At 39.7% G+C, this 25,137-nt stretch overlaps 2 protein-coding genes across 6 annotated transcripts in view; both read left to right on the top strand.

Annotated features, from left to right (window-relative positions):
• Nucleotides 1-12,485, top strand: part of nsd3 (nuclear receptor binding SET domain protein 3) — a 28,351-nt gene extending 15,866 nt beyond the window's left edge. For all 3 annotated transcript variants that reach the window (XM_080893786.1, XM_080893785.1, XM_080893787.1), the window contains 10 exons: nt 1,443-1,599; nt 3,659-3,861; nt 3,957-4,069; nt 4,166-4,312; nt 4,408-4,530; nt 5,043-5,159; nt 5,515-5,656; nt 5,769-5,875; nt 5,984-6,188; nt 7,173-12,485. In XM_080893786.1, coding sequence (XP_080749912.1) covers nt 1,443-1,599; nt 3,659-3,861; nt 3,957-4,069; nt 4,166-4,312; nt 4,408-4,530; nt 5,043-5,159; nt 5,515-5,656; nt 5,769-5,875; nt 5,984-6,188; nt 7,173-7,438 — 1,580 coding nt within the window. In that variant the 3' untranslated portion in view covers nt 7,439-12,485. The remainder of the gene's footprint in view (nt 1-1,442; nt 1,600-3,658; nt 3,862-3,956; nt 4,070-4,165; nt 4,313-4,407; nt 4,531-5,042; nt 5,160-5,514; nt 5,657-5,768; nt 5,876-5,983; nt 6,189-7,172) is intronic.
• A 2,714-nt stretch (nt 12,486-15,199) lies between these two features.
• plpp5 (phospholipid phosphatase 5) lies at nt 15,200-24,796 on the top strand. Of its 3 annotated transcripts, none has more exons than XM_080893106.1 (8): nt 15,200-15,357; nt 17,441-17,581; nt 17,677-17,785; nt 18,777-18,867; nt 18,982-19,045; nt 19,133-19,257; nt 19,714-19,884; nt 20,904-24,796. In XM_080893106.1, exons 2-8 carry the CDS (start codon nt 17,511-17,513, stop codon nt 21,071-21,073), a joined length of 801 nt encoding a protein of 266 aa, XP_080749232.1. In that variant the 5' UTR covers nt 15,200-15,357; nt 17,441-17,510; the 3' UTR covers nt 21,074-24,796. The 3 variants fall into 3 exon arrangements, with proteins under 3 accessions (XP_080749232.1, XP_080749234.1, XP_080749233.1); XM_080893108.1 differs by having other exon boundaries at nt 15,200-15,333; XM_080893107.1 differs by lacking the exon at nt 15,200-15,357 and adding an exon at nt 15,367-15,918.
• Nucleotides 24,797-25,137: the final 341 nt, after the last annotated feature.

The raw sequence follows: 25,137 nt of genomic DNA on the forward strand, positions 1-25,137 counted from the left end.
ACCAAACGACTCACGGACCGGTACGAGTCCAGGGCCCGGGGGGTGGGGATGGTCAGTGCAAAGCTAAAAGTCAGACTAATGTGGAAAAATCTCTTTTTAACACAACTAATCTGAACAGCTCATGAATTTTGTTCACTCATCCTGTTGAACGTGAAAAGTTCTTATTTATCGTAGATCTGCTTTGTTTGTATGAGTGGTTCTTGCATGAGGCCCATCGTAAAATTGGTTGCGCATCAGCAACCAATCTACAAACTTCTTTGCTAAAATAGTCGGTTATAAAGAAAATAAATCAGTTTATCTGCTGGTAAAATAAAATTGGTCCTTAGACCTGCAGCATGGATGTATGAAGTCCCAATGCTCTGGGTTGGTTCAGGTTCTCTCTGTGGTTTGTGGAGCTTCTCGCTGCTGGAGGCGCATTGCTTCTCTGCTTCAGCACTCTGGGCTTGGTTTTGATTTGAAAGACCTCGTCCGGCGTCACCTCTTTTATGGCAACTGCAACTAAGTTTGTTTTTGACTGAAAATTTCAAACAGTATGACATTTTGGCTCCCCTCATGTCTTTGAGCTTTGACCTGCCTTGGATGGAATATAATCCTAATCATTTAGTACAATTAAGCAAAGAACTGTTTCCAGGTGATGGAGGTTAAATTACAGGGTTTTTTCTTCTTTTTTAAAAATTATAATTCTGCTATTGCATTTTTTTTTAAATTACATTTTGGAAATGGAAATACTGTAAAGATTTGATTCCATGCAAGCTGGTCTGTGCAGAATGTGATATGTGTGATGGGAAGTTTGCTTTATGAGCTGGACTGCATGCCGGCTTTTTGCCAGTACTTTGTTATTTGAGTATAACCCTGATTCATTGTTAACCTGCTGGCTGATTTTTATTCCGGTGCTACCGCATGTATTTCCCATAAGACTGGTCTTGGTACAGTGCTCTGAATCTGATTGCCAGACATGCTGTAACCGCTGCAATAAAATGCTATACCCAAACCAGGAAACCCATGCAGGGTTTCCAATCATTTCATTCATGCCGTCAGGCTGTTACAGGAGGCTTCACTCAGACCAGAAGGTCCTAGCCTTAGTTTTTCATTTAGATTAATAGCCAGATGTTATTGTGGTAGGAATGTCTTCCTAAGGAACACTGTTTTAACTCACATTAGATGCTAGAAAACCACGATTGTATTCTGTATTTATAGACTTTGTACTAGTTGTACTTTTAGTTAATAGGCTTGTCTGCAAATGAGATTCAGAGTTTGACCAGGTGTTAAGGTGCATCACCTAATCATGCACTCCTCCTCTCTTTGCATACCCACCCCCTCCCCACAACGCATGCACACACACACACACACACACACACACACACATACACACATACAAACACAAACACACATCCATACACACATACGCAAACACACACATGTATACATCCATACAAATGTAGGAGGCAAGTTGCTGTGCTGCGACTCATGCCCAGCTTCCTTCCACCCGGAGTGTCTGGAGATGGAGATGCCGGAGGGGTCGTGGTCCTGCAGCGATTGCAGGGCAGGGAAGAAACCTCACTACAAACAAATTGTCTGGGTCAAACTAGGCAACTACAGGTAGGAAGCACAGATTGGGGACAGCTGAAGGTTATGCAGCTGTCACTTTGTGGTATGGATGCATTTAAAGGATAAGATAGTGATAGTTTAGATTTCAGTGCATGATTTCTACCTTTTAATCCTATTTAAAAAACCACAGAAAGTTGATTGCACATAGAGTCTTCTGTGTCGTAGACCTCCGCTGTTGTCCAGAAACCCAGTAATGACCAGCAATACTGTTTCCTTTCTTATAATAATCCTTCTAGTCTTGATAATTTAAATCTGCCACAGAAGCTGAAACTGTTCAAGTATCTTTTGTCCAGAGCCTTAAAAAAATTAAGACCAACAATCAGCCACAATATTAAAACCACCTTCCTAATACCGTTTATGTCCCCCTAGTGCTGCCAACACTGTGTCTGACGCATCAAGGCATAGAATCCACTGAATGTTTCCTTTAGTATCGGGTACCATGACGTTAGCAGAAGAGCCTTTAAGTCCTGCAAGTTGCTGCTCAGTCAGAATGAGGATTTAGAGACTTTGGAGACCCAAGCAATATTTGTTTATTTAGCACTTTTTCCTCTCAAGAGTTACAAACTCCTTTACAAAAGCCAGTATTCATAATAAAAGGTTAAAATAAAAGACACTAAAATTAAACGGAGCAGAAGACAAAAGAAATCATCATCAATCTGTGAAGATAGTCATTCTCCATTCCTGCTAGAAAACACCATCAGAGTGAACGGCTGCAATGAAGTTATGTATCTGGTCATGCAACAGTGTTTGTTCCATGTCATCGTAACAACCACATGAATACAAAAAACACTGATAGGAGCATCACACTGTCTCTGTCAGCTGTTATTCTTTCCATAGTGCATCCTAACTGCCATGTCCGTGCGCCCCAAGGTGGCTACAATGTAGCTTGCCATCACCAGTGTGTGAATGTGTGTGTGAATGGGTGGATGACTGGATGTGTAAAGCGCTTTGGGGTCCTTAGGGACTAGTAAAGCGCTATACAAATACAGGCCATTTACCATTTCTTCCCCAGGTAAACAACACACACTCACCCAGCCGTTCACATGACGTAAAGAAGACATGATTCATCAGACTAGACAACCAGTGATCCATTTTTGATGCTCACATGACCACTGCTTGTGCTTAAAGCTAGCATGAGAGTGCTGACTGTTTTATTCATCAGTCTCTCATGACCACCATTAAGAGTTTCACTTATTTGTGCTACAGTAGCTAATCTGGCAGATCAGCTACACAGGACAGCCTTTATTCCTCAGTGTTATCAGAGACCGTAATCTCAGTTGTCTGCTTGTATTCCCATGGGCCTCTGTTGGTAAATGCTGTGTACTGGCAACGCAAAACAGGACATGCATCGCAGTTTGTCTCTTAAATCTTTGAGACACACAACCTATTTTTTCAGCTTCTAACACATACGTTTTAAGAATAGACTGTTAACCAGCTGCCTAATATATCCCACCCCATCATAGAGGATCTTGTAACTAGACTATTTTATTTAGCTGAGCTGTCAGTGGTTTAAACGATCTGTTTTTTACTTGCGTCTGCAGCAGGAAGAAATCTAATATGAGCCTGAGAACCGCAAACATGTCAGGGGGGTGCGTGCATGCAGATTGTTGGTCTTGGTCTGTTTAAACTCGGTGTAGCACATTGTTTTCACACCTCATGGGGAAACAGGATGTGATAATATAAATGCAGGTATTCAGGAAACACTGAGCAGTGCTTTTCGCTCTCACACTGACTGTCAGTCAGGCTCAATATTTGTCTCACAGTTTAGAATCTTCTGGCAGATTAAAGGTGTGCACACAGATAATTATTAATCTGTTGATGAAGCAGCTCTGAATTTGATTTAAAAAAACAAAATTTCTAGGCAGAAACAAATAAATACAGTATTTCCTCTCTAAGTCATGGTTCACCTTTTCGAGGACTCGCTGCATCGTGGATTTATCTGTAAATTTAGATTGTGGAATTTCATATCACAGGCTTCTGTGGCCTATAGGTATTTTTATTCTTATTCACTTTTGCCCTTGATTTTCTAATGATGTCCCTTGCTTGCCAGGTGGTGGCCTGCAGAGATCTGCAACCCTCGCCTGGTGCCATCAAACATTCAGAGTCTTCGGCACGATATTGGTGACTTCCCGGTTTTCTTCTTTGGCTCCCATGACTACTACTGGATCAACCAAGGCCGCGTCTTCCCATATGTGGAGAATGACAAGAACTTTGTCACAGGACAGATCAATATTAACAAAACCTTCAAGAAAGGTAACATATTCCTAAAATCCTTCCTTCTAATCTGTTGTGATATCACTTCAAGCCAAAAGAAAAGATGATTTTCTGAGTCGCTATTCATCTTTTAGCTCTGGAAGAAGCAGCCCGGCGCTTTCAGGAGCTTAAGGCGCAGAGGGAGAGCAGGGAGGCTCTAAAGCAGGACCGCAATTCTCGCAAACCACCACCCTACAAGTTCATCAAGGTGAGCAGATGGAAAGACCAAAAGGTGGTTATAAGTTTTGATCGTCAAGTTTTCAGGGTTGTTACTAATTCTGTGGCTGCTTTGTTTTCCTGTCAGTCCAACAAGCCTGTGGGGAAAGTTCAGGTGCACGTGGCCGACTTGTCAGAAATTCAGCGATGCAACTGCAAGCCAGCAGACGAGCATCCCTGCAGCCTGGAGTCCCAGTGTCTCAACCGCATGCTGCAGTACGAGTGTCACCCACAGGTCTGCGTGCATCTTTGGGTTTTTATGTCATTTGTGATTCAGGTAATAAAATCTAACTTTTAACTTTCTGTGGTTGGTTGTGCTCCTGTGATCAGGTGTGCCCTGCAGGAGACAGCTGTGAGAATCAGTGTTTCTCCAAACGGCTGTATGCAGAAACAGAAGTGATAAAGACGGAAGGGTGTGGCTGGGGCCTCAGGACAAACCAGGCACTGAAGAAGGTGGGCGCTGCACTTAAAATGCAGACCTTTCATCTAAAGAGCATCAGCACATCTGATTTGTATTTGCTACAAGCTGAAATGTTAAATAAAGCAATCTAAATTAGTTTAACAATCAAATTAAACATAGAAAAATACTGAAAAATAAAAAAACTGAATAGATTACAATAAAAGCTCTTCTTATTAATCTTGCAAGCTGCCTACCCTGCAGAAAAGCTTTTAAACGCCCCAGTGTCTGTGATATTTGTTAACATATGTTCATTTATGCTATAAGTATCTTCTTCTGCATACAAACAAAAACATCTGAGTGCAGTAGCAGTTTCTAGATATGTAAATTCAAAAATCTAGAAATCAGTTTCATCTGCCAGGCAAGAGTGTAAAAGTTCAGCAAATCAGTGGTTCTCATATGTGTGTTTGTTATTTGTTGTCAGTCTGCTTCCTAGCAATAAGTAATTTTTAAGTGCGTGTCTGTGTAATAACTAAAACAATATAAATGTGTTTGTTGTTTCCTGCAGGGTGACTTTGTGGCCGAGTATGTGGGAGAGGTGATAGACTCAGAAGAGTGCCAGCAGCGAATCAAACGTGCCCATGAAAATCATGTGACCAACTTCTACATGCTCACCCTCACCAAGGTAACATCTGTGACGTTTACTGGACACTCAGGATACACAATGCTAACAACAATAGATAACATACAACAGGTAACAATAGGTAACATACAACAAGTTGTAATATTAGTCAGATAATCCATTAGAAACGCCCCCAAAAGACTCCAACATACTTTTCAGTGATCTTAAATTGTTTTTGTTTTTTTTCACTTCCTCATTGATTTAATTTTTCAGTCCTTGACTGTCCCATTTATTTGTTCATCCATTCATTTCCTTGTCCAATTTGGGGTCAGTTCACATAACATCCCTGATACATAAATCGTCCACAGAAGAACATTTCCTAAACTCTGGTGTCTTAATACTCACGTCTTCCCGGTAGGATCGTGTCATCGACGCTGGCCCAAAAGGAAACTCGTCTCGGTTTATTAACCACAGCTGCAGCCCAAACTGCGAAACCCAGAAGTGGACGGTAAACGGCGACGTTCGTATTGGAATCTTTGCCCTTTGTGACATCGAGGCTGGTGAGTTAATCTGCAGCTCTGACACACATTTTCCTTCATGTATATTAAATGTACTGAGAGCAAGTTGGATGATTCCCATTTAATGTTGCTCTTCTCCCTGGTGTCCCTGCAGGCACAGAGCTGACGTTTAACTACAATCTGCACTGTGTGGGCAACAGGAGAACGTCGTGTCACTGTGGATCAGACAACTGCTCTGGATTTCTTGGGGTCCAGCCATCGGTGAGGATGTTTGTCATCCCCATTAAAATTCAGAGTACCTAAGAAGGAGCAGCCAAGTTTGGAACCTGTGTTTGATACCTCTTTCTTGTTTTATCACATTTCCTGCAGAGTGCTGCAGTGACGGAGAAAGAGGAAAAGGCCAGGAATGCAAAGATGAAGCAGAAGAAGCGGAAACTGCGGCCGGAGGGCAAACACACACACGAGTACTTTTGCTTCTGCTGCGGAAAAGGAGGAGAGCTGGTGATGTGTGACAGGAAGGACTGCCCAAAAGCGTATCACCTGCTGTGTCTCAACCTCACCAAACCGCCATACGGTAACGACAGAAATGACTTTCTGCATGCTTTTGTTTAGTTTGTGTTGCTCCTGAAACGTTTCTGCAGGTCAGTTTCTTGCAGTTTTCCAGGGTTTTTTTTTTTTTTTTTTTAATTGGCTGTCTGTACTTTCAAACCTTCTCTATAATACTATGTTATCAGTAATGTACCGGAAATTAAAGCAGATGTATTAGGACAGGATATTAGAAGAATTTCCTGTTCTGTAAATCATCTCATTGACAGCTCAAGTTTTTGTTTGGGATCTCTTTTTGAGGTTGGAAACTCCTGTCCTCAAAAATCAGTTCACTCCACAACATAAAAAAATCAGCACAGCAGGAAAACGACAAAGGTGGTGGAAAGCACAGCATTTAAGTCACTGTTCCCATCCACCCCTGTATGCTGTCCTTATGCATCAGTTTTCCATGAGCTTTCCATTTTGGATTTGTAGCTGGGACACAGATGCAGAAGTGTCTGAAGGAGGCAGGGAGAGACATCCACTCCATTTACTTTTAAAGCTTTTGTTTTTATCAGAAATGTAATGGAGCATATAAAAATTAAGCTACTCTGTGGAGGTAGATGTTACACTGATTGGACACTTTTTACCTTTATCCGTCTGTTTTGACTTCTGTGCTGAATTAGTGTCTAGATGACGATCTCTCAGCAGTGTGACAGTTAACAGGAAGGCTCGTCCTGGGCCTATGCTTTTTTGGAAATCGAATTTCCCAGAGGAACCCACCCGAGGGATTAATAAAGTTCTATCTAATCTATATCAAAGATCAGCACATACTCATTTGTAATCTGGTTCACATGCTTTACACCAGTTTTCCCAATCAAAGAAAACACGAAGTGTGATGATCAGAGTTGTGATTGACGTGTCAAGTGGACTGCAGATGTGGTGGGCTATATGTGATATTTATTTTTAAATAATCTCCTTTTTCAGTTCTCTGACTTGATGCGTCTGTAATTAACCCATTTCCTGTCTCCAGGGCGGTGGGAATGCCCGTGGCATGACTGCAGCGTTTGCAGCAACCCGGCCTCGTCTCTCTGTGACTTCTGCCCTCGCTCCTTCTGCCGGGATCATGAGGCGGGGGCGCTCACCACCTCCTCCCTGGACGACCGCCTCTGTTGTTCCAGCCACAACCCGCTCAGTCCCCTGGGGGCCAAATCCAGCTCCACCCAGCAGCGGCGCTCCGCTCAGAGCCCCGTCAGAGTCAAAGAGGAGCCGGAGTCAGGCCAGCCGGCCACGGAGTGATAAAACCCTTAATACCTCATTCCCTGCAAAGTGTGCTCCAATCCACCTCTGATCCTAAGCAGTGCACTACAACAGGGAATACAGTGCTTTTTTCTTTTTTTTTTTGACACATGCGATGGCCGCAACTCAGAGCTGAGACACGCTGACGAACACCTTGATGCTGTTTTGTGGCGACAGTAGGAGAAGGACCAGAAATCATCAGGCACCGTTTTCCCTCCTGTCTTGCCATAAAACACCACTACTTACACTCTCTGCAGCTCGCCTGCGCCCACTGGAGGGCCCAGGCCACCACCTCATTATGTTGTTTTTAAATTTTTACTGCTATTTTTTTTTTCTTTCTTTTTAAAGCAGTGTAAGCGTCGTCACGTCTCCAGTTCCTGGCACTTTGAAGAACTCACTGAGTGAGGTGGAGGAAGGGGCAGAGAGGAGGAAAAGGATGTGGGAGCTGAAGCTCTCCATCACCACCAAGCTGCTCCTCTCCTTGTTTACCTGCTGTAAGCTGTGGTCTCACACACAGGGTGGCTTTAGGATGGAGACGAGCCAGCTTTTCTCGTGATCTGTCATCCTCTTTATCTGTTAGAGAAAAGGAGCGGCGGGGAAATGACCAATTTCGTGCAATTTGTTTTTTTCCAGGACCACACTACATTCCAACCTTCCTTAAACATGGTTTTAATATGCTTATGGGTATAGATAAATATAATTATATACAGTATCTATGTTTGTTAATGTTTACAGACAGATTCTCTCACTTCATCTCAGTGAGTGGTGTATTATGTTTGTTTAGGTGTTGAACATTACGCAGACCTCCTTGTGAAAATAGTCCTATTAAGGTGAAATATAATGGTATATAGTGAAATGGTATGACATTTCAGAAGTTCTTGTGATTTTCATATTGCCAGTCGCACTCGCCATTGTGTACATAATTGGCTCACAATATTGTAAAATACTAAAAAGATCAGGAGGGGGCGGAGCCTCACCTCTCTGATTGTTCTTGGAAGATGGAAAAGCTTTTTCTTTTTTCTTTTTTTTTTGTAATAATAATTGAAAAAAAAAAAAACAAGACAGATCCTTTTTTTAAAAATTCTTTCTTTAAAGCTATGTTTTCATGTTTCCTCCAATTAGTTATTTGCAAAGTAGATGGAGGGGCCCAGCTTGTGATCACTGGTGCTGTCTTAAAGAAGTGTTAATAAGCCTTAAGTTTGGGTTTTTAGCTGTAGTTACTACTGCCCAGATGCAGTCCACTTCGGTTGTTTCGGTTCGGCGTACTGTGACGGCTTTTTTGTTTTCGGGGATTTGGGTTTTTTTGCCAGACTTTTTCTGAAAAGCACTTTCACGCGGCTCATTGCTACTCACCTTAGCTAGGTCATACGTATACAGAAATGTATATTAAAAGAACATATGACAAGTGTTTCAAAATGGATACCTCTTCTTGTATTATTGGAAGTTAAACTGTGTTGTAACTTTTTGCCTCTCGGTCAGAAACGTGGTGAGCGCTGGGTGTGGCTTGTTTCTTCTGAGGAAAGTGGCCTAAATGCTGTTTTTATTTTATTTTATTTTTGTTTCATATTTCTTTTATTGTTTGTTTTCTTTTACATTTTTCTTTGGCACACAAGTAGGAAAGACTGCCAACCCAGCTTCGTCCAAAAAAAAAAAAAAAGAAAACAAAAAAAAATGTCCTCCGTGTCCTCCAGAGACACTTCTTCATTTTCCAGCTTGAGAAAACTCTTAAGGCTGGGCTTTATATGGAGACGTAATGGTGTAACAACAGTTCAGTCCAGTATAATGTACAAACTTCTGTACAGTGTTTTTAATCGCTCATCGTCAAATCTCAAATTTTTGTATTTATTGCACCACATTTTATACCAATTTCTTTTTCAAACACCAGTGCAGTAACTTGTCTCCCTCTGTAAGGAAATAGGCTTAAAAAAACATATGGGGAGTTTTACGTAATATACCTGTATTTTCTTTCTTTTTCTTTTTCTTGTTTTTTTTTTTTTTTTTTTTTTTAAACATTTGGTGTAATGATTCCACATCCGGTAACAGCCGCTGCTCATCAGCCTGTGTCGTGACTCACTGTAATTGGTGTTTAAAAGCAGTGTGAAGCACTTCAGTATTGGAATGTAAAGTTTCTGTTTCAGAGCAGGTTTTGCAGCCCGGACTCAGGTGGTTGTCACTGAAGGAAGCTTTTCTGTGATCGCGCCTTGCTTTGTCAGTTACACTGATGTTTGTTTTGTTTTTTGTGCCCTTAAAAGATGTATTTTCTCTTTAAAAAAAAAAAAAAAAAAGTGCAACAGGGTAAAATGGTGCCAATGTTTCCAATCAATTTAGGTGATTTAGGGTCTTTTTAAACACTCAGTTGCCCGTTTATTAGATAGAACTTCAGAACTGGGATGAAACTTCGAGGAGGTTATAATGCTCATTATTTTTCTACTGATGTTGATGACTGTAGAATAAATGGAGCCTTTTTCAGACATGATATGAAACATACAGGGCTTCAAGGTGCTGACACTCAGGTGCGTTTTTTTTTTTTTTTGTTTTTTTTCTTGTTTACCTGAGTGTTGTTGAGGCTGACTTCAGTCTACCCACACTGGTACATCACTAAGAGAGATCTGTTTTCGCAGACGAATGTTTTTATTTTAAGTGCTAATAAAAACTGAGCCAGTGAGTTAAAATGACATTATGTTCTTTATATTGTTGTTTAAGGTATTCTTTACTGAGCTGAGGAGCATGTGCAGTCCTAATCTTTAGTGGGATTGCATGAGTCGTAAACTCGTTCAGATGTCGATGCTGATAGATTAATCGTGGGTAAATATCTGAAAGGATGATCTCTACGCCACCTCTTGCCCAGTCACCAGCTGGGATTGTATCCAGCCTCTTGTTACGCTACAGCTTCTAAATGGACAGTTTTATTCTCCGGCCTCTAAAACAGGGATGTCAAACTTATTATACATCAAAGGCCACATGCAGCCCACTTTGATACTTAGTAACTGTAAAAACACAGTTAAAAGTCCAAAAGTTTATCCCCTCAATATTTCCAAAGCTGGACAGATTGGAGACTTTGCCAGGCCAGTTCTGGCCCCCGGGCCTTTTGTTTGACACCCTGCTCTAAAAAATTTGCCACCTCTAAAAACAAAAGCTGAGCATTATAGCTTTCTTTAAAATTTTATTTCAGGCCTGATAGCAGTGTGGGTTGTTGTTGGTTTTGCCTAATAAACTGGCAGCTGGCTGTAAATCATGAGGGAGAAAGAATAAAAGCCTCCGAATGCAGAAAACTAAGACGTACTAGACGTGTTTTAGTTGTTTGAAAATACTCACCGTTCATTGACAAATTATGTTAATATGCACAAGTCCGGTTTCTGTGCGCTACAGGATTTCAGTTTAAGTGTGAGGCCTTGAACGACCTCTGGACACTGATTCTCACTGATTCTCGCTTGTGGCACACAACACAAGGCCTGATTAGTTTAGGCAAAGTTTGAGGCAGGACACTTGATGCCTACTCACTCGCTGTGATAATCACCTGACTTTTTTTAATGTCCAACAACAGATATTTGTGAAAACGGGGACGTTAAAGTCAGATTTAATTCGACCACGGGGAAATGAACTTTTTGGGGTCAGACTTCTGTTTTAATTGATTGATGTGCATTCAGAAATGCATAGAAAAGCTTGAACTATGAACTTTTTGCCCCCTTCAAGTTAAAGTCTCTCACTCTTCTGCATTCGGCAGTTTCTTTCCTATAATTCCTGTTGTTTTGTGCCTTTCAGGAAGCCTTTTTTAAGATGGGATTCCTGGAGGCGAAAAAAAGGGGATAGTTGTATTTGTTTTGTTTTTAATGCAATTAAGCACTTCTAGTTTTTCTTTTCTTTTTATAACTGTATTCCTTGATAATCAAGTAGGTCCATGACTAAAGCACCTATTTGTGTACTCCAAAAGGTCTGTGCGTCTAAACTTTAGTTTCTTTCTTTTTTAATTTATTGATGTACTGTTTGTTTGCTTAGGTTTGGGGTTTTTTTTAGCACAGGTTTCGTACGTGTATGATTATCGAACCGTAGGCATCCCTGACTCGTGTTATCTGCTTAAACAAAAGCGATCATTTATGATGATAAAACTTGTCTTAAAGCTTCTGTTTTTTTTCTGTTGCTTAGCTGAACTGCATGCTTCCAGACAACGACTTATTGCCAATGTCTTTTTGTTTGGTTGTTTTTTTTTGGTTTTTTTATTGTATTGCACAGAGATTCTGCAAAACCGAACGGCCTTTATTTTCCTTCGCACCTGCAGATCGCATGATCGCGCTCATTTTTTTGTGCCAGTTTGTCCTCTCCCGGCCCTCCTGCCTGACAAAGCAGCAGTATTATTTAAGTGTTCATCTGAGTTACTTCAGAAACTGTCTGGTGTGTATGTTTTGGTTTGAAGAGACAGCATGTTTGCTCTCATTTAAGTGGCCCTTAAATACGCCTAAGGAGGATTTTATTTTGTTTTCCACCCCCTGTCTCTGTGTCAAAGGGCATGTTTCAGTTCACTGTAATGTCTTTTGTGTTTTGTGCAATGTTGCCGACTGTCATTTTGGGTTTTTTTTGGGGTTTTTTTTTAATTAACATGCTGTCAAATAGTGTTGGAATAAATAAATAAATTCACCTTCATAAGCACTCATGATCTCTTTTTACTTGTAGTAAAATTGCTTACAGTAACTCTAACTGGGGTCATATCTCTATCTCTCTTGGTGTTGCTTCAATTAAAAAGTGGATGAACACAAAATACCATGTTAATTACTGTTCAATCTGTGTTACTGCATACTACATTATTGTTGAAGAACTTGTAAATAGTTTGCATTGAACTTGCATAGGATCTTGTTACTGTGGCGTGCTCTTTTTGCCTGTAAAATTCTGCTTCTAAATGTGTGTGACTGTTGAGACGACACTCTTTTTGTACATGACTGTCTTTTTATTTGAGGATATTGATTCTGTCCTTTTTCATTCGAAAGTTGAGTTTGAAGAGTTCAGACATGCCTGAAGTTTGACTTTAATAAAGCTGTACTCTGTCTCAGTGAAACACTCCCACTGTGTGTGGCTTCTTCTTTTTTTTTATTGTTTGGTGAGAACAAAGTGAACCAGAGCAAAATGCATCCAGGGGCAAATTCTTACCACTCTGCAGTGGAGTTATTATACAGTCGTGGCAAAGACAAAATAGATCATGCTATTAACCTTCTAAGACCCAAACTCTTTCATGGCATGCATTTTAAAATTTTCTTTGCTATTTGAGCTGATTGGTACCTGATGAATGTAAAAACAAAAAATTACCAGATTTTAAAAAAAATTTTTTTTACTGAATTTTGTTCCTTAAAAATGAGATCCGCATATGAGGACATTTATTTTGATAGAACAGTGGCAGCATAATGTCCTTGTACGTGGATATCAGGCCTTGTAGAGGAAAATTAAGTATTTTGGTCTAGACATCCTAAAATGTGATGTCCACATATGTGGACTCCAGGTCCTAGGATGTTAATGTCAAAAACTAAAATCCAAAAGTAGCGTGTGATTGTAGAACTGCCTTTAGCAAGTGTGAAATAACTTAAAGTAATCATGATCTGTATGAGTTTATCAGTTTCTCAAAGCATAATGGAGGAATTTTGGCCCATTCCTTACAATTTCAGACATTTTAATTGGGTTGAGGTCAGGTTATTATATAGTAGATTTTGTGCTTTGGATCATTGTCTTGTTGCATGACCCAATTTCAGCCAAGCTTTATTTATGACCTCACATTAGACCCTAGAGTACTTTGGTAAACAGAGGCTTATAGTTGACTAAGTGACTGCTAAACAAGCACCAATCATCACCATGTTTGATATAAGGTGTTTGGATTTCTCCAAACGTCCTGCTGTGTTCAGACATCTCCACTTTTTTCAACATTTTCAACTTTCTCCTAGCAGCACATACTGTTGTGAATTTTTACATTTACCATGCTAACTGAGGAATGCATCTTGTATAACTTCTTTGCCACTATCTGATCATTTTAAGAGTTACACAACTTGCCTCATTCGCCCATTTTTTTCTATGCTCTTTCTATGTAACCTTCCAAGTAGTAGGAGAGCTGCTCTACCTGAGCTACAGCCACCCCTATACATAGAGAGTGAAAAGAGGTGAGTGAAGAAGAACAACGTACCATAGGAACCCCCCAGCGGCCTAGGGTTGAGGGTCACCTGATCCAGTTTTAACTATATGCTTTTTCAAAAAGGGAACGTTTTAAGGCTAGTCATAAAGGCAGAGAGGGGTCTGTCTCCTGAATCCAAACTGTGATCTGGTTGCATGGAAGGAGGACCTGAACGCAGAAGGATCTGCCTCCCATTCTACTTTTAAATATCTGAGGAACCACAAGTAAGCCTAAAAGTCTGAGAGAGAAGAGCTGTATTGAGATAATATAGAAGCAGTAATGGTGTGTCTAAGTCTGTCCACATACTGCTTCTGCATTTTGGCAAATTTGTCATTATTCATCTAAGGTTCTGTGTACCTGATATGAAGACCCAGACTGGAGTGTTTGTAAGGGGCAGATTTAAGCCTCTCAGTTATATACATATATAGAGTCTCAATCAACCCTAATCAGGCTGGTGCCTGATAACAAGATTTAACCAAAGTCATAAAGACCAAAAATTCATGACATTTCCTTAGCATTTTTATTTTGTTTTGTAAGGATGCAGTATCGTTTTCATCTTTCCCAAAATTCTATTTTTTATATTTATTTCAGTTAATAAAAACATTTTTAGTTTACACCTAGTATTAAGTTTCTGTTTAGTTTTATTTACTTATATTAATCTTGCTCTGGAGAATTATCGGGGCAATTATTTTTAAGTGTGTATTTTAATGAACTTTACCTTCTTGGTAACTGGTCCGGGACAACCATACAATGAGTGAAATGCTATTTCTCCTACCTCAATGTGCGGTAAAAACATATTAACAGGCAAAACACATAAAAATCCTAGAAATATAAACTGGGAAGCTTTGAATGGATGAGTATTTAATAAGTGGAGCTAAACTTATGCAAAAAGTGAAATATTTTACGAAGACGCAGCAGTAAAGAAACAAACATTTAGGCAATAAATCATGCAGACATCTTCTGTAACCTCTAGGTGGCCATTCGTAACGTGACGTGGCTTCTTGCATCCCACGTGTCAAGCAGGAAAAACTGATCTACGACAACTTCCGGTTTACAAAACATCAAGAAAATGTTTTTCTCCTTTGGAACGAACGTGGATCACCGTGAAGCATTTATATCATGAGAACATTACAACCCCCCATCCGAAAAAAAGTAAACGAAAAAAAAAAAAAATCAAAACAGCAGAAAAGAATTGTCCATCGAAAATTACTGAATTAACACTTTTATACCTTGATTAAAAATCAAATGTTACTAAATAACACACAGGGAAAAGGTAATAAACTGTCACCATACCTCAGTTTTATAATTGCTGGCCATCTTTTTAATATACTTTTTAAAAAATGTACACAGTGAACTACACAATCGCAATTCTTCACTACAACTCGCTTTTTTAAAATCTATCTATCTATCTATCTATCTATCTATCTATCTATCTATCTATCTATCTATCTATCTATCTATCTATCTATCTATCTATCTATCTATCTATCTATCTGGAGTACGACGGGACTTTGAGCCGCATTTAACTTAACACTTTCATTTTTAAGGCTTTTATTTTGACAGCTCACACCAGACGCGCGTGCGGTGTTCGTTAGCTTCACGCAGCGCTCCTTCTCCTCCTCCTCCTCCTCCTCCGTGACATCCCTGTTTCTCTCAAATCTAAGAATGCGCGACTTACACCTTCGGTAGACACAGAAGAGTTAGGGGCCTGCTTTATGTTACAAGAAGAGTAAACTATGAGGATAAAGAGGTAAAGAACAGCTTCCGGTTTAAGGTTAGTAGTGTTAATTTTTGTCAATTTGCTTGACAACGCGGAAATTCGGCCAGATGTCTATGGTGACAGATGTTGCTAGCTCTGCTTAGCTTAGTCTGCTAACGTATACTTTGTACAGATCACTTAAATAATAATTTTCCTCTGTACCGACGGCACTGATCATAATTCAATGCGTTTATGTTATATCCGGTCAAATGGAACCTCTTTAATATATAGAGCAGGGGTGCTCAATACGTCGATCGCGATCGACCAGTCGATCGCAAAGGTAGTATTGGTAGATCGCATGGCATTAAAAAAATAGATGCCAGCCTATCATCCATCCCGTCACTTGATTGATACAGGGAAGCCAGTCAGATGACAGCAGATTTTTTCTGACGCTTAGGTCGCTGCGCATGCGCAAACAGCGGCGCGAAGTGTAGTAAAACTGACAAGCTAGTCAGCGAGTTAACTCCAATTTTTAGCTCTCGGTTTTTTCTCTTAAACCTGGCCGTCAGCAGCTACTGTCCGGACTATGCATCCCTGGCTGATTCAATTCAGTGCAAGTCATCAGAGTAAACTCAGGTAATGACAAAAAATTTACATAGTTAATTGTGTTGTGAAATATTGGATATTGCGGTTATGCATGTATATACATTGTAGATATAAAGAATCCTCAATATATTTATAAATAAGTATATGTTTTGGATTTTTGTAGTGGGTAGATCATTTTGACTTGGTCATTTTATAAGTAGCTCACATGCGGAAAAAGTGTGAGCACCCCTGATATAGAGCATCTGGAAGTGGAGGGCACAGTTGCAGCATGTTGGCCTTTATGCCAGATTTTAGACGTGGTCAGTGTAAATACTGATGTAAACAGCCTTTTTATCTTTACCTGTATTTATCTGTGCGAACATACGATGTGTAAAGAGGGGGAGTCATCAATTTTATTTTATTTTTTGCATTTCTTTTAAAATAATAAGCTCAAACAGGCGCATTTGGCATCGTTTTGCCTGTGATTTCAAATGAATGGTGCACTCATGTATTTATTAAGATTACAAGATTATTTTCTCCTCCTTTAGACCAACACCAGATGTTAAGTGTCAAGATCATTTTACATACACCCCATTTTTATGGAGTCCCTTAAGATAGAGTTGTTTTTAACCTTGTGCAAATCAAGTTATTTGGCTTTTGAGAGCATTTTATTGTGGACACAAGTTACACAACGGTTTTTATCTTGTGCAAACAAGTTATTTATCTCTTCGAGCAAGTGATTATCTTAATCAAACAAGTAATAAGATAAAAAAATATCACCTTACAGGACTTAGTGGGCTCCATATATTTACTGTAGTACAACGTTTATATTTGCTGTTTTTCTGTATATAGGATGTATAAATAATGTAAGTAGCTTTGCTTTAATGGTGATTATTTTGAGAAACTTGGAATTGTTACCTTTCGTGTGACGTTTCATGCCCTCATTTTGGTAAACGGGGTTATCTTTTAACTTAATTTCAAACGACGGGTGGTTGAACTGGAGGTGGTAGAGTTAAGATTTTTATTGGGAGTGATGGAATGGATTAGAAATAAGTACATCAGAGGGGCAACTCAGGTTGAGTGTTTGGAGATAAAGTTAGGGGTTAGACCGAGATGATTTGGGCATTTGCAGAGGAGGAATAGTGAGCATACTGGACAAAGGATGTTGAAGATGTAGCTGCCATGCAGGAGGAAAAGAGAAATACTTCAAAGGAATTTTCATGGTTGTAGTCAAGGAAATTTGGTGTGATAGAGGAGGATAGTAAGGATAAGGGGAGATGGAGGCAGGTGATTGGCTGTAGATGTTAAGGTTAAAACTAGACTTACAGCCCAAAATATTAACCAGTATCACCAGGAGGTGCCCAGGAAATAACTGTACCACCTCAACAGAATAAAGCAGAATAACTTCAGCTGTTTGTAATGCACATACTTGTAACTAAAGTATTTTGCATAAATCACTGAAACTATTTAAAAAAAAAAAATCAATAATCTTCTCATCTATTTAGGTTTCATTGTTTTTCTTTCAACATCTAAATTAAAGTAAAACTAAAACTCAGCTCTCCATTGTCTTTAGTCCCAGTTAAGTTAAAAGATGGTGGAGTGAAGATGTTTGCTGTTGACTGACGTCCACTCCGAGAAACAAAATGAAGAGGAGGCTGCTGCGTGGTTTCCTGTCGGAAATTTCCATCCGGCTGGCGCTGTTGGTGGTGTTCCTGTAAGTTATCCCTGGGACAGGCACAACATCTGAATGCAAGCATTTTGTTTTATTGTGGGCAAACACCACCTTAACACCATTTGTGCTTTGCTCAGTGTGACGGAGCAGCTTCCTCCTTTCTACCGTGAGATTCAGGCAGAGGAGATGTGGCTGTATAAATTCCACCGCGTGGAGAGGGACCATGTACCCACCTCTCTTATGTTTGTGAGTATAGCTGTTTGATAAACTGGAATAAATAAAATCCCTCTGGTCATTTTTGTACTTTATTGGAACACGTTAACTTTCTGCTGTTTTGTAGGATCATTGTAAAGTTTCTTTTTAGGACCTTAACTCCCATAAGTTCATATTTCTGTGAGAAAAAATATTCATAATATATCATAACTCTCTGGATTTTTATTAGCTTTAAAATTAAACCGCATGATGGTTAATTTACATATTAAATGAACATCTTGTCTTTTTAGTTTGGGTATGTTTTGATGCACATCAAGAACGTAGCTATATGATCATGAAAATCTTTTGTTTACAGTTGTTGTTTGTTCTGATGACGTAGAGTTAATATTTACTGAGTGTGACTGAGCTCTCACAGGGGAAATCACTTTAAACAAGTCCAACACGTGGACAAAATCGTAAAGTCCCCCTGTGACTCCAGAGGGGAGTTTTGAGACGTTTGATAAACTGGCTCAAAACTTTTAGAGGCGTGGAGTGTGGAGAAGAAATAAGTTTACCCAGTTTAACCAGTCTTGATTTCCTTAAAAACGGCTGGTCTATTATCCTGAAAGTTTTAGGAGTCCTAAAACATCAGCATAGGACGAAAGCTGTACTGCACAATGGGGTATTTGATATGTCCAATAATATGATTTTGAAAATGGTCTAAAAGGTCTTAGCAGCAAAAAATAAATAAAACTATGGAGAAATCTAGTTTAATTACCCAAAAACAGCCCCATGTTTTTAAATTCTACCAGTAAGCATATTTATGAGTTATAAATAAATCACCCACCATACAGCAGGGGTTGTTAAAGGGGTAAACTTTCCATAGAGGCTGTAAATGTGCTTTTCACTGCTGTAACGTTAGACATTTTAATATTGAATCTGTGGAGAGTTTTGTGTGTGTGTGTGTGTGTGTGTGTCCAGTCTCAGATGGAGAGGATTTACAATTATTATTGTTATGATCTCCTCTTTTGTTGATCTGTTACAGAGTGTGGCGGTTTGCACCCCGCTGATTGTAATCCTGGCTTTCACCTTCCTGAATAAGTCGGAGCGTGGTGATCTGAAGGAAGCCTCACTGGGTAGGAAACTCGTGCAAAAGAGCTTTTTGGTTTGTCGCATTTAAATGTGTGGGCTGGCTTTTTGAGTTGATTTATCTTTTTCATGATTCAGTTCTGTTTCCCCCTGTCATCCAGCTGTGACTCTGACTCTAGTGCTGAACGGAGTTTTCACCAATGTCATCAAACTTGTAGTTGGCAGGTAAGCATGTTAGATTACATAGCACATTCAACTTTAACCAGAAGCTCCACATTTGTCCTCCATGTTCATTCTGTGTCACATCCTCAGGCCACGACCAGACTTCTTCTACCGCTGTTTCCCAGACGGTCAGATGAATCTGGAGCTGCGATGCAGTGGTGACCCAGATGTCATCATGGAAGGCAGAAAGAGCTTTCCCAGCGGGCATTCTTCCTGTAAGAGGCTGTTATGGTCAATTATGGCTGCAGAGCTGGTACATTTTCATCAGCAGGCAACAAGAAAAGTAAATGGAGGCACAGAGTGAGGCCGGGGGGCGTATATCTCAATGCACATGTATCCAAGTGTGTAATAGCCTTTAGGCTCTTATTTCATTGTTAGACTCATGCCTGAGTTATAGTACTGCCTTAAATCTATGAACATAAAAAAAAATCAGAAATGCAACTGCACATCTCAGTGAGGTAGACTTCCGCAGCTGAAGTCTCTCTGCCCTTTCAAGAAAGGGAACTGTATGAGATTTTTCAGCCTCTTAATAGCAGAGTAGTGCAGACCACATCATTAACTGGTAGGGATTCAGTGCAGTGCTATAATTTCAGCTCTGATTTCCCATTTTGTGGCATAAAACTTCCTCTGGCTCTATTTCATCCCTTCCGTTTCTTTCTCTTTCGTTGCAGTTGCCTTTGCAGGTTTGGGCTTCACAGCGCTCTACATTGCAGGAAAGCTGCGCTGCTTCACAGCAGCGGGCCAAGGCCGAGCGTGGCGGCTGTGTGCCTTCCTCACTCCTTTACTTATTGCAGCTGTGATCGCCCTCTCCAGAACCTGCGACTACAAACACCACTGGCAAGGTCTGTTAAATTTGCTTGGTCTGAACACTGCAAAATACTGTAAGTAGTTGGCTTTTTTAGCTGACAAATTTTGAGTACTATTTTAAAGACAAATCTCTATCAAACGCTTTTATTTATGAAGGTTATCCAGACTTAGCTGTCTGTATGCGAAAACGTAATTAGCCCCTTGTTAAGTTATGAATTAACTTGGTGAACAGTGGTGAACCTTCCCAGGAGTGGCCAGCCTACCAAAATTACTCCAAGATTGCATCAATGACTCATTGAAGAAGGTCACAAAAGAACCCAGACAAACATCTATGGATGTCTCTGGCAAGGTGAAAACCAACGCTGACCAAAAAGGACACAAAGTCTCATCTCACATTTGCCAAAAACACTTCTTGATGATCTCCAAGATTTATGTGAAAATATTCTGTGACAGTCGTGATTTTGACATTTTTGAGTCCCATTAAATCTTGAATAAAACTAACAGAGCATTTAGTAAAAAGAACGTCATAACAACAGTTAAACATGGTGGTGGTAGTGTGATGGTCTGGGGCTGCGTCAGGACCTTCACAACTTGTTGCAACTGATGGAAGCATGAATTCTGCTCTCTATCAGAAAATGTGAAAAAGGAAAGGTTTTGGAATGACCTACTCAGAATCTGGATTAAAACTGATTCACATCTGTCGCATGACCTTAAACAGGCTCCTCATCATTGAAAACCCTTCAATATGACTTAATTACAATTCTCCATAGAAGAGTGGGGCACATCACCTCCACAGCAATGTGAAAGACTCATTGTCAGTTATCATACATGTTTGATTGCAGTTCTTGCTGTGAAGGGTGGCAGCTTAGGTTTACGGGCAATGACTTTTTCACACAGGGCCAGGTAGGTTTGGGTAACTTATCACATTTGCATGATGAACCCAGGTGCTTGTGTTAGTTATGTCCATATATAGTGTATAATAGTGCATAATGTAAATAAGGGACTAATTTAGAAAAAGTTCTTATCCGTGTTGTTATGTGTCTCCTTTATGCAGATGTGCTGGTGGGGTCTCTGCTGGGTCTCGCCTTCGCCTGGCTGTGCTACAGGCAGCACTACCCTCCCCTTCGGGACCCAGACTGCCACAGACCTCTGCGTCACAGAGAGACTGTTCCTGCCGCACAGGAGCGCAAGCTGGCCAACTCCACCTACATCCTGCCCATGTAGAAAAGCTGTAACTGCATTTTCCTCTTTGCTGGTGTCATTTAAACTGAGTTGCACAGTAATCCATGTAATACTGTTTTTTCACTCTTTAGGGCTGGGCAGCATATCGGTATTTAAGTTGATCATTAATCATTGTCTATGTATTCTCTGGGTTTTCTTTTTGTAGAGGGAGACATGATACACAGTTTCTTTTCTGGAATGAATTTGCATCAATTACCGATTCAAATTTTCTCCTACATTGTTTCTGAAACCCTTGAGAGCTACACTAGCACATTAGCAGGTGTCTAGCAGGTTTCTAGTCCCGTAATTACCCAGCAAACAGGTCAAAAGAGGTCGCAGTACGACCACAAAAACTAAACCGTAGACAGACGTATGTCAGTGTTGTCTCAACGCAGAATAGAGGCAAGGTCAGACAGCCTCTTGTAAAGTGAGGAATAACAAATCGGGTTACTGCAAAAACACTTTATATTTTTACAGTTTTCTGCATCTAAACTGTATTTCATTTGTGGCACAGTGAAGTTTATGCATTGAACTTTTACAATTATCTCCTCCCTGTCCTCGATGTCAGTGTCATAGACTCAGGAACGCTCAGGAAAAGAAAGAGGTCACACGACATGATTATTTTTTCTCCTGATTCCTCCTCTCGAGACACTTTTTTGTTTTATTCTCATCAATAAGGAGATAGTGGGGAAAAAAATCTTGAACACAAGCTTTCTCTTACCAGAAAGTCTAACAATGATGTCCGGTAACCTCATGTATTTTTCCAACTGTGACTTGATGTCTGAAAATTCCGCTGTGACAGTTATTCAGTATTGAAATGTTTGCTGGGTACAGATGGGGTATCTCATTATCATGATGCTGTTCTCCAGCCCAGCTCTGCACACTCTGTGTATTGTGCCTATAGATCACATACTTTACTCACAACAGCTGAGCAGGTTATCTACACAGCCACTGTACAAACAGTCCACCACTCATCAGTCTCTGGCTCAGCTGCTGTGAAAGAGTTTCTCATGTGAGAATCACTTTGTGATTGTTTTGTAAACTTGCAACTTTGTAAAGACGCAGGATTGAGGCTTAAAGGGAAGCTAACCGCACTCTGAGGTTCATTTCTGTGCATAGACGCCTCCTCTGGTGAGAAGAATCGAAACTCAATGCCTGAGGATTTTTCACCATCTGTTTCAGTCTTTGTGGTTTTGGAGCTGGCTCAGGCTTAAACAAACACTGGGAGCAAACATCAGCTTGTTAGGGGTCAAAGTCCTTGACTGTCCTTTCTGTTCACAGATCAAAATAGCACAAACACACCTAGTAAAACCTCAGAGAAACATGTTATGACATGATGACACAGACAGTAAGATGTGATTAAATGATCCAGTGTAATGGAACTTTTGAGCTTAGATGCTACTGACCACCAGACCATGTCTCTCTTGGGGTTACTGGGTAAAACTGCATCTGTCATGATGCCTGTTATAGCATATCACAACACTAAGATACTTTGTGGTAAACATTTTGTTGTTTTTGATAAGGAATTGGGTAAAGACACAGGATTGTCTTTGTTATACCTGCAAATTAAGAATGTGAAATTAACTTTATGCTGCCATAAAGTGCAGTGGCAGCAACAGCCTTTCAGTTTAAACAGCCTGGCTTGATGTTGGCTGGTCCCACGATTAAATCATAGCTAACAACGAGTTAAATATTACTTTGACTTTCCCATCTTTTCTGTGGTGTTTTGATGCTTTGATGATGTAAAACTTTGAAAAAAAGTCAATATAGGTAAAACCTTCTTAAATTGCTGAGCACTGTTGTTAAAACAAAAGTGCAATTAATAGGGACTATTTTCAGCTGCGGATGAATACACATATAACATTCCAGTAGTTTTTGGACAGCAGTGAAGCTCTGTGGCACAGAGGAAAACAGTATTTGTTTTGGTTTTGAGCATATATTGGGTTTAGTGATTAAAAGTATATAACACCTCCAAGTGATTCTGTTAAATGAACTTTCAGGAGTGCAAACAACTAAGCACTCCTCTTGCATTTAAAGCCAAGTTCACGTAAACATATTGATCACGCTTGTTTATTTTTACTTTATCGAATGCTTTAAAACTTTCTGTCTTCCTATAATATATGTTCAATGTTTCCATTTATTGATTTTTTTAAAAAAAAACAAAACTTCTCTGTAAAAAGTCCTCCACGATATTAACATCCTGATGTAGCAGTGCTGCTTTACGCTTCTCAGTTTTTCCAGTGCCTGCTTTGCTTTAAATGATAAAATCATCTCTGGTGTAACAGGACAGCTCAGCCAATCACGTTATTCCAAGTCACCGTAACTGTAAAGCGAATTAAACGAGTCTTCTCAGGCTTACTGTAGATGGGGTACTGTAGGTACTGTTTTAACCTCTCCAGGCGATGGTGCTACCCTCCCAGTGCTCCTGCTGGCCAGGTTTTTCTCTCCAGCATGTAAACTCATCGATCGTAATCTGAGACATTTAACGCTACAATTTGTGGTTTGGGCGTATTTTGAGTTTTTATTTATTTAATGTATATTTTTTTCTGTTTGTGTGTTGAACCGGCCAAAGTTTTGCATGGTTAACCCAAGCATAAAAGCAGCTGGATCTCAGTGGTTACAGACCAAACTTGGCATAAAGAAAGCGGATAATTTTTGTGCCTTTGTTTACTATGTTCCTCTCAGTTCATGAATGAAGTGTATGCTGCATGTTATGGTGTATGCTCTCTGTCATGTAACCTTTTTTTTTTTTCCTTCCTGAATCTACGTTTTGTTTGTTTGATTGTTTCCAGTGTATTCACTTGTAAACAAACAAATATGGCATGCTGCATTTTTTTTAACCTCAGAAAGAAACGTGTCATTTCTTTTTACTCAGTGGATTAATTGTTGGTGGAGTCAAAAGTGAAGACGTGTGTGGATAATGTCAAAAAAATTTTTAAAAATGAGACAAGAGGAGAGAAATCGTATCTGAATTTCTTTGACAGATGTTTTGGGGGTACTTGTTTACTTTTTGGGGAATGCAGGAGTTTACTTGAATTTTTAATATTTGTAACTTTAGAAGTGGTTAGGATGAAAATGGGAGCAAAGTTGTGGGTAAACTTTGAAGGTGTGACTCACCCTGAAGTCGGACATACAAATTTTCCCTCCGGCCTGTAGTGCTGTCTATAATCTTAAATAAAATGGAGCTAAATGTCCATAGTAAAAGAGAAAAATCTGAATTTTAAAATGTATTTTGAGGAACTCTAAGCAACAGGATTCAAGCACCCTAAAGGCAAAAACATTTCTACAGCTGATTTTTCCCAATCTGACCAACTCGTACTAGAATTGTCTTGATGAATAAACAAGGAAAAATCTGTAAGTTCAATTTTTGGGGTGAACTGTCCCTTTAAGGCAAAAAAAAAAAGGTCATTAGGCTGCTGCTTTTTCATAAAATCATGCATGTTTCACACATATTTTTTTGCCTCCATCCATTCTATTAATTTATGTAATTTCAGGGCATTCAGAGTGATGTTGGGGGATTCTGCTGAGACTTTCCTGTTTGCTTTGTTCATGCCATGATCGTACAGCTCATTCTGCTTATGTGCTGTTTGTGTTGTGATGCTTTTAATGAATCTCCCCATGACACTGAATGATCTCTTGTCCTTTCCATGTTTTCTTTGGAGTCAGCAGTCCTGGTTTTGAGTTTGTATGTGATGATGGATGATTAATAAATGAGGTTAAAACGCATGTGCATATCAAATTATGGCGCACCAGTATTTGTAGATGATGTATTGGGAGGTAATCTCCCGGACATTGTATGTATTTACATATTGTGTGTGGTAATAATTCAGATTTTTAAACCTCTAATCAAAACTGTAACCTGTGCCACCTCTCTTTTTGTAGTTTTTCACCTATTATAATCAAACTGAAGCATGTAGTTCTGCTGGAAATTATTTTAATGTATTTCAAGTAATGACTTCGCAGGGTAATGGACAGTTGGTGGGTGGATAGTTTAGCAGACGTTAGGGTGTGTAAATCAGATTCAGGTGGTGACACAAATAAACAATTGAACGCACCTTTTTTTAAAT

The sequence above is a fragment of the Rhamphochromis sp. 'chilingali' genome (assembly GCF_963969265.1).
Source record: "Rhamphochromis sp. 'chilingali' genome assembly, chromosome: 10".
Taxonomy (NCBI): domain Eukaryota; kingdom Metazoa; phylum Chordata; class Actinopteri; order Cichliformes; family Cichlidae; genus Rhamphochromis; species Rhamphochromis sp. 'chilingali'.

Bases quoted from the DNA above. Each gene is read 5' to 3' on its own strand.
- plpp5 (XM_080893106.1), top strand. From the start codon at position 17,511: ATGAAGAGGAGGCTGCTGCGTGGTTTCCTGTCGGAAATTTCCATCCGG. The intron at 17,786-18,776 runs GTGAGTATAGCT...GATCTGTTACAG, and splicing joins TACCCACCTCTCTTATGTTT to AGTGTGGCGGTTTGCACCCC. The intron at 19,258-19,713 runs GTAAGAGGCTGT...CTTTCGTTGCAG, and splicing joins TCCCAGCGGGCATTCTTCCT to TTGCCTTTGCAGGTTTGGGC.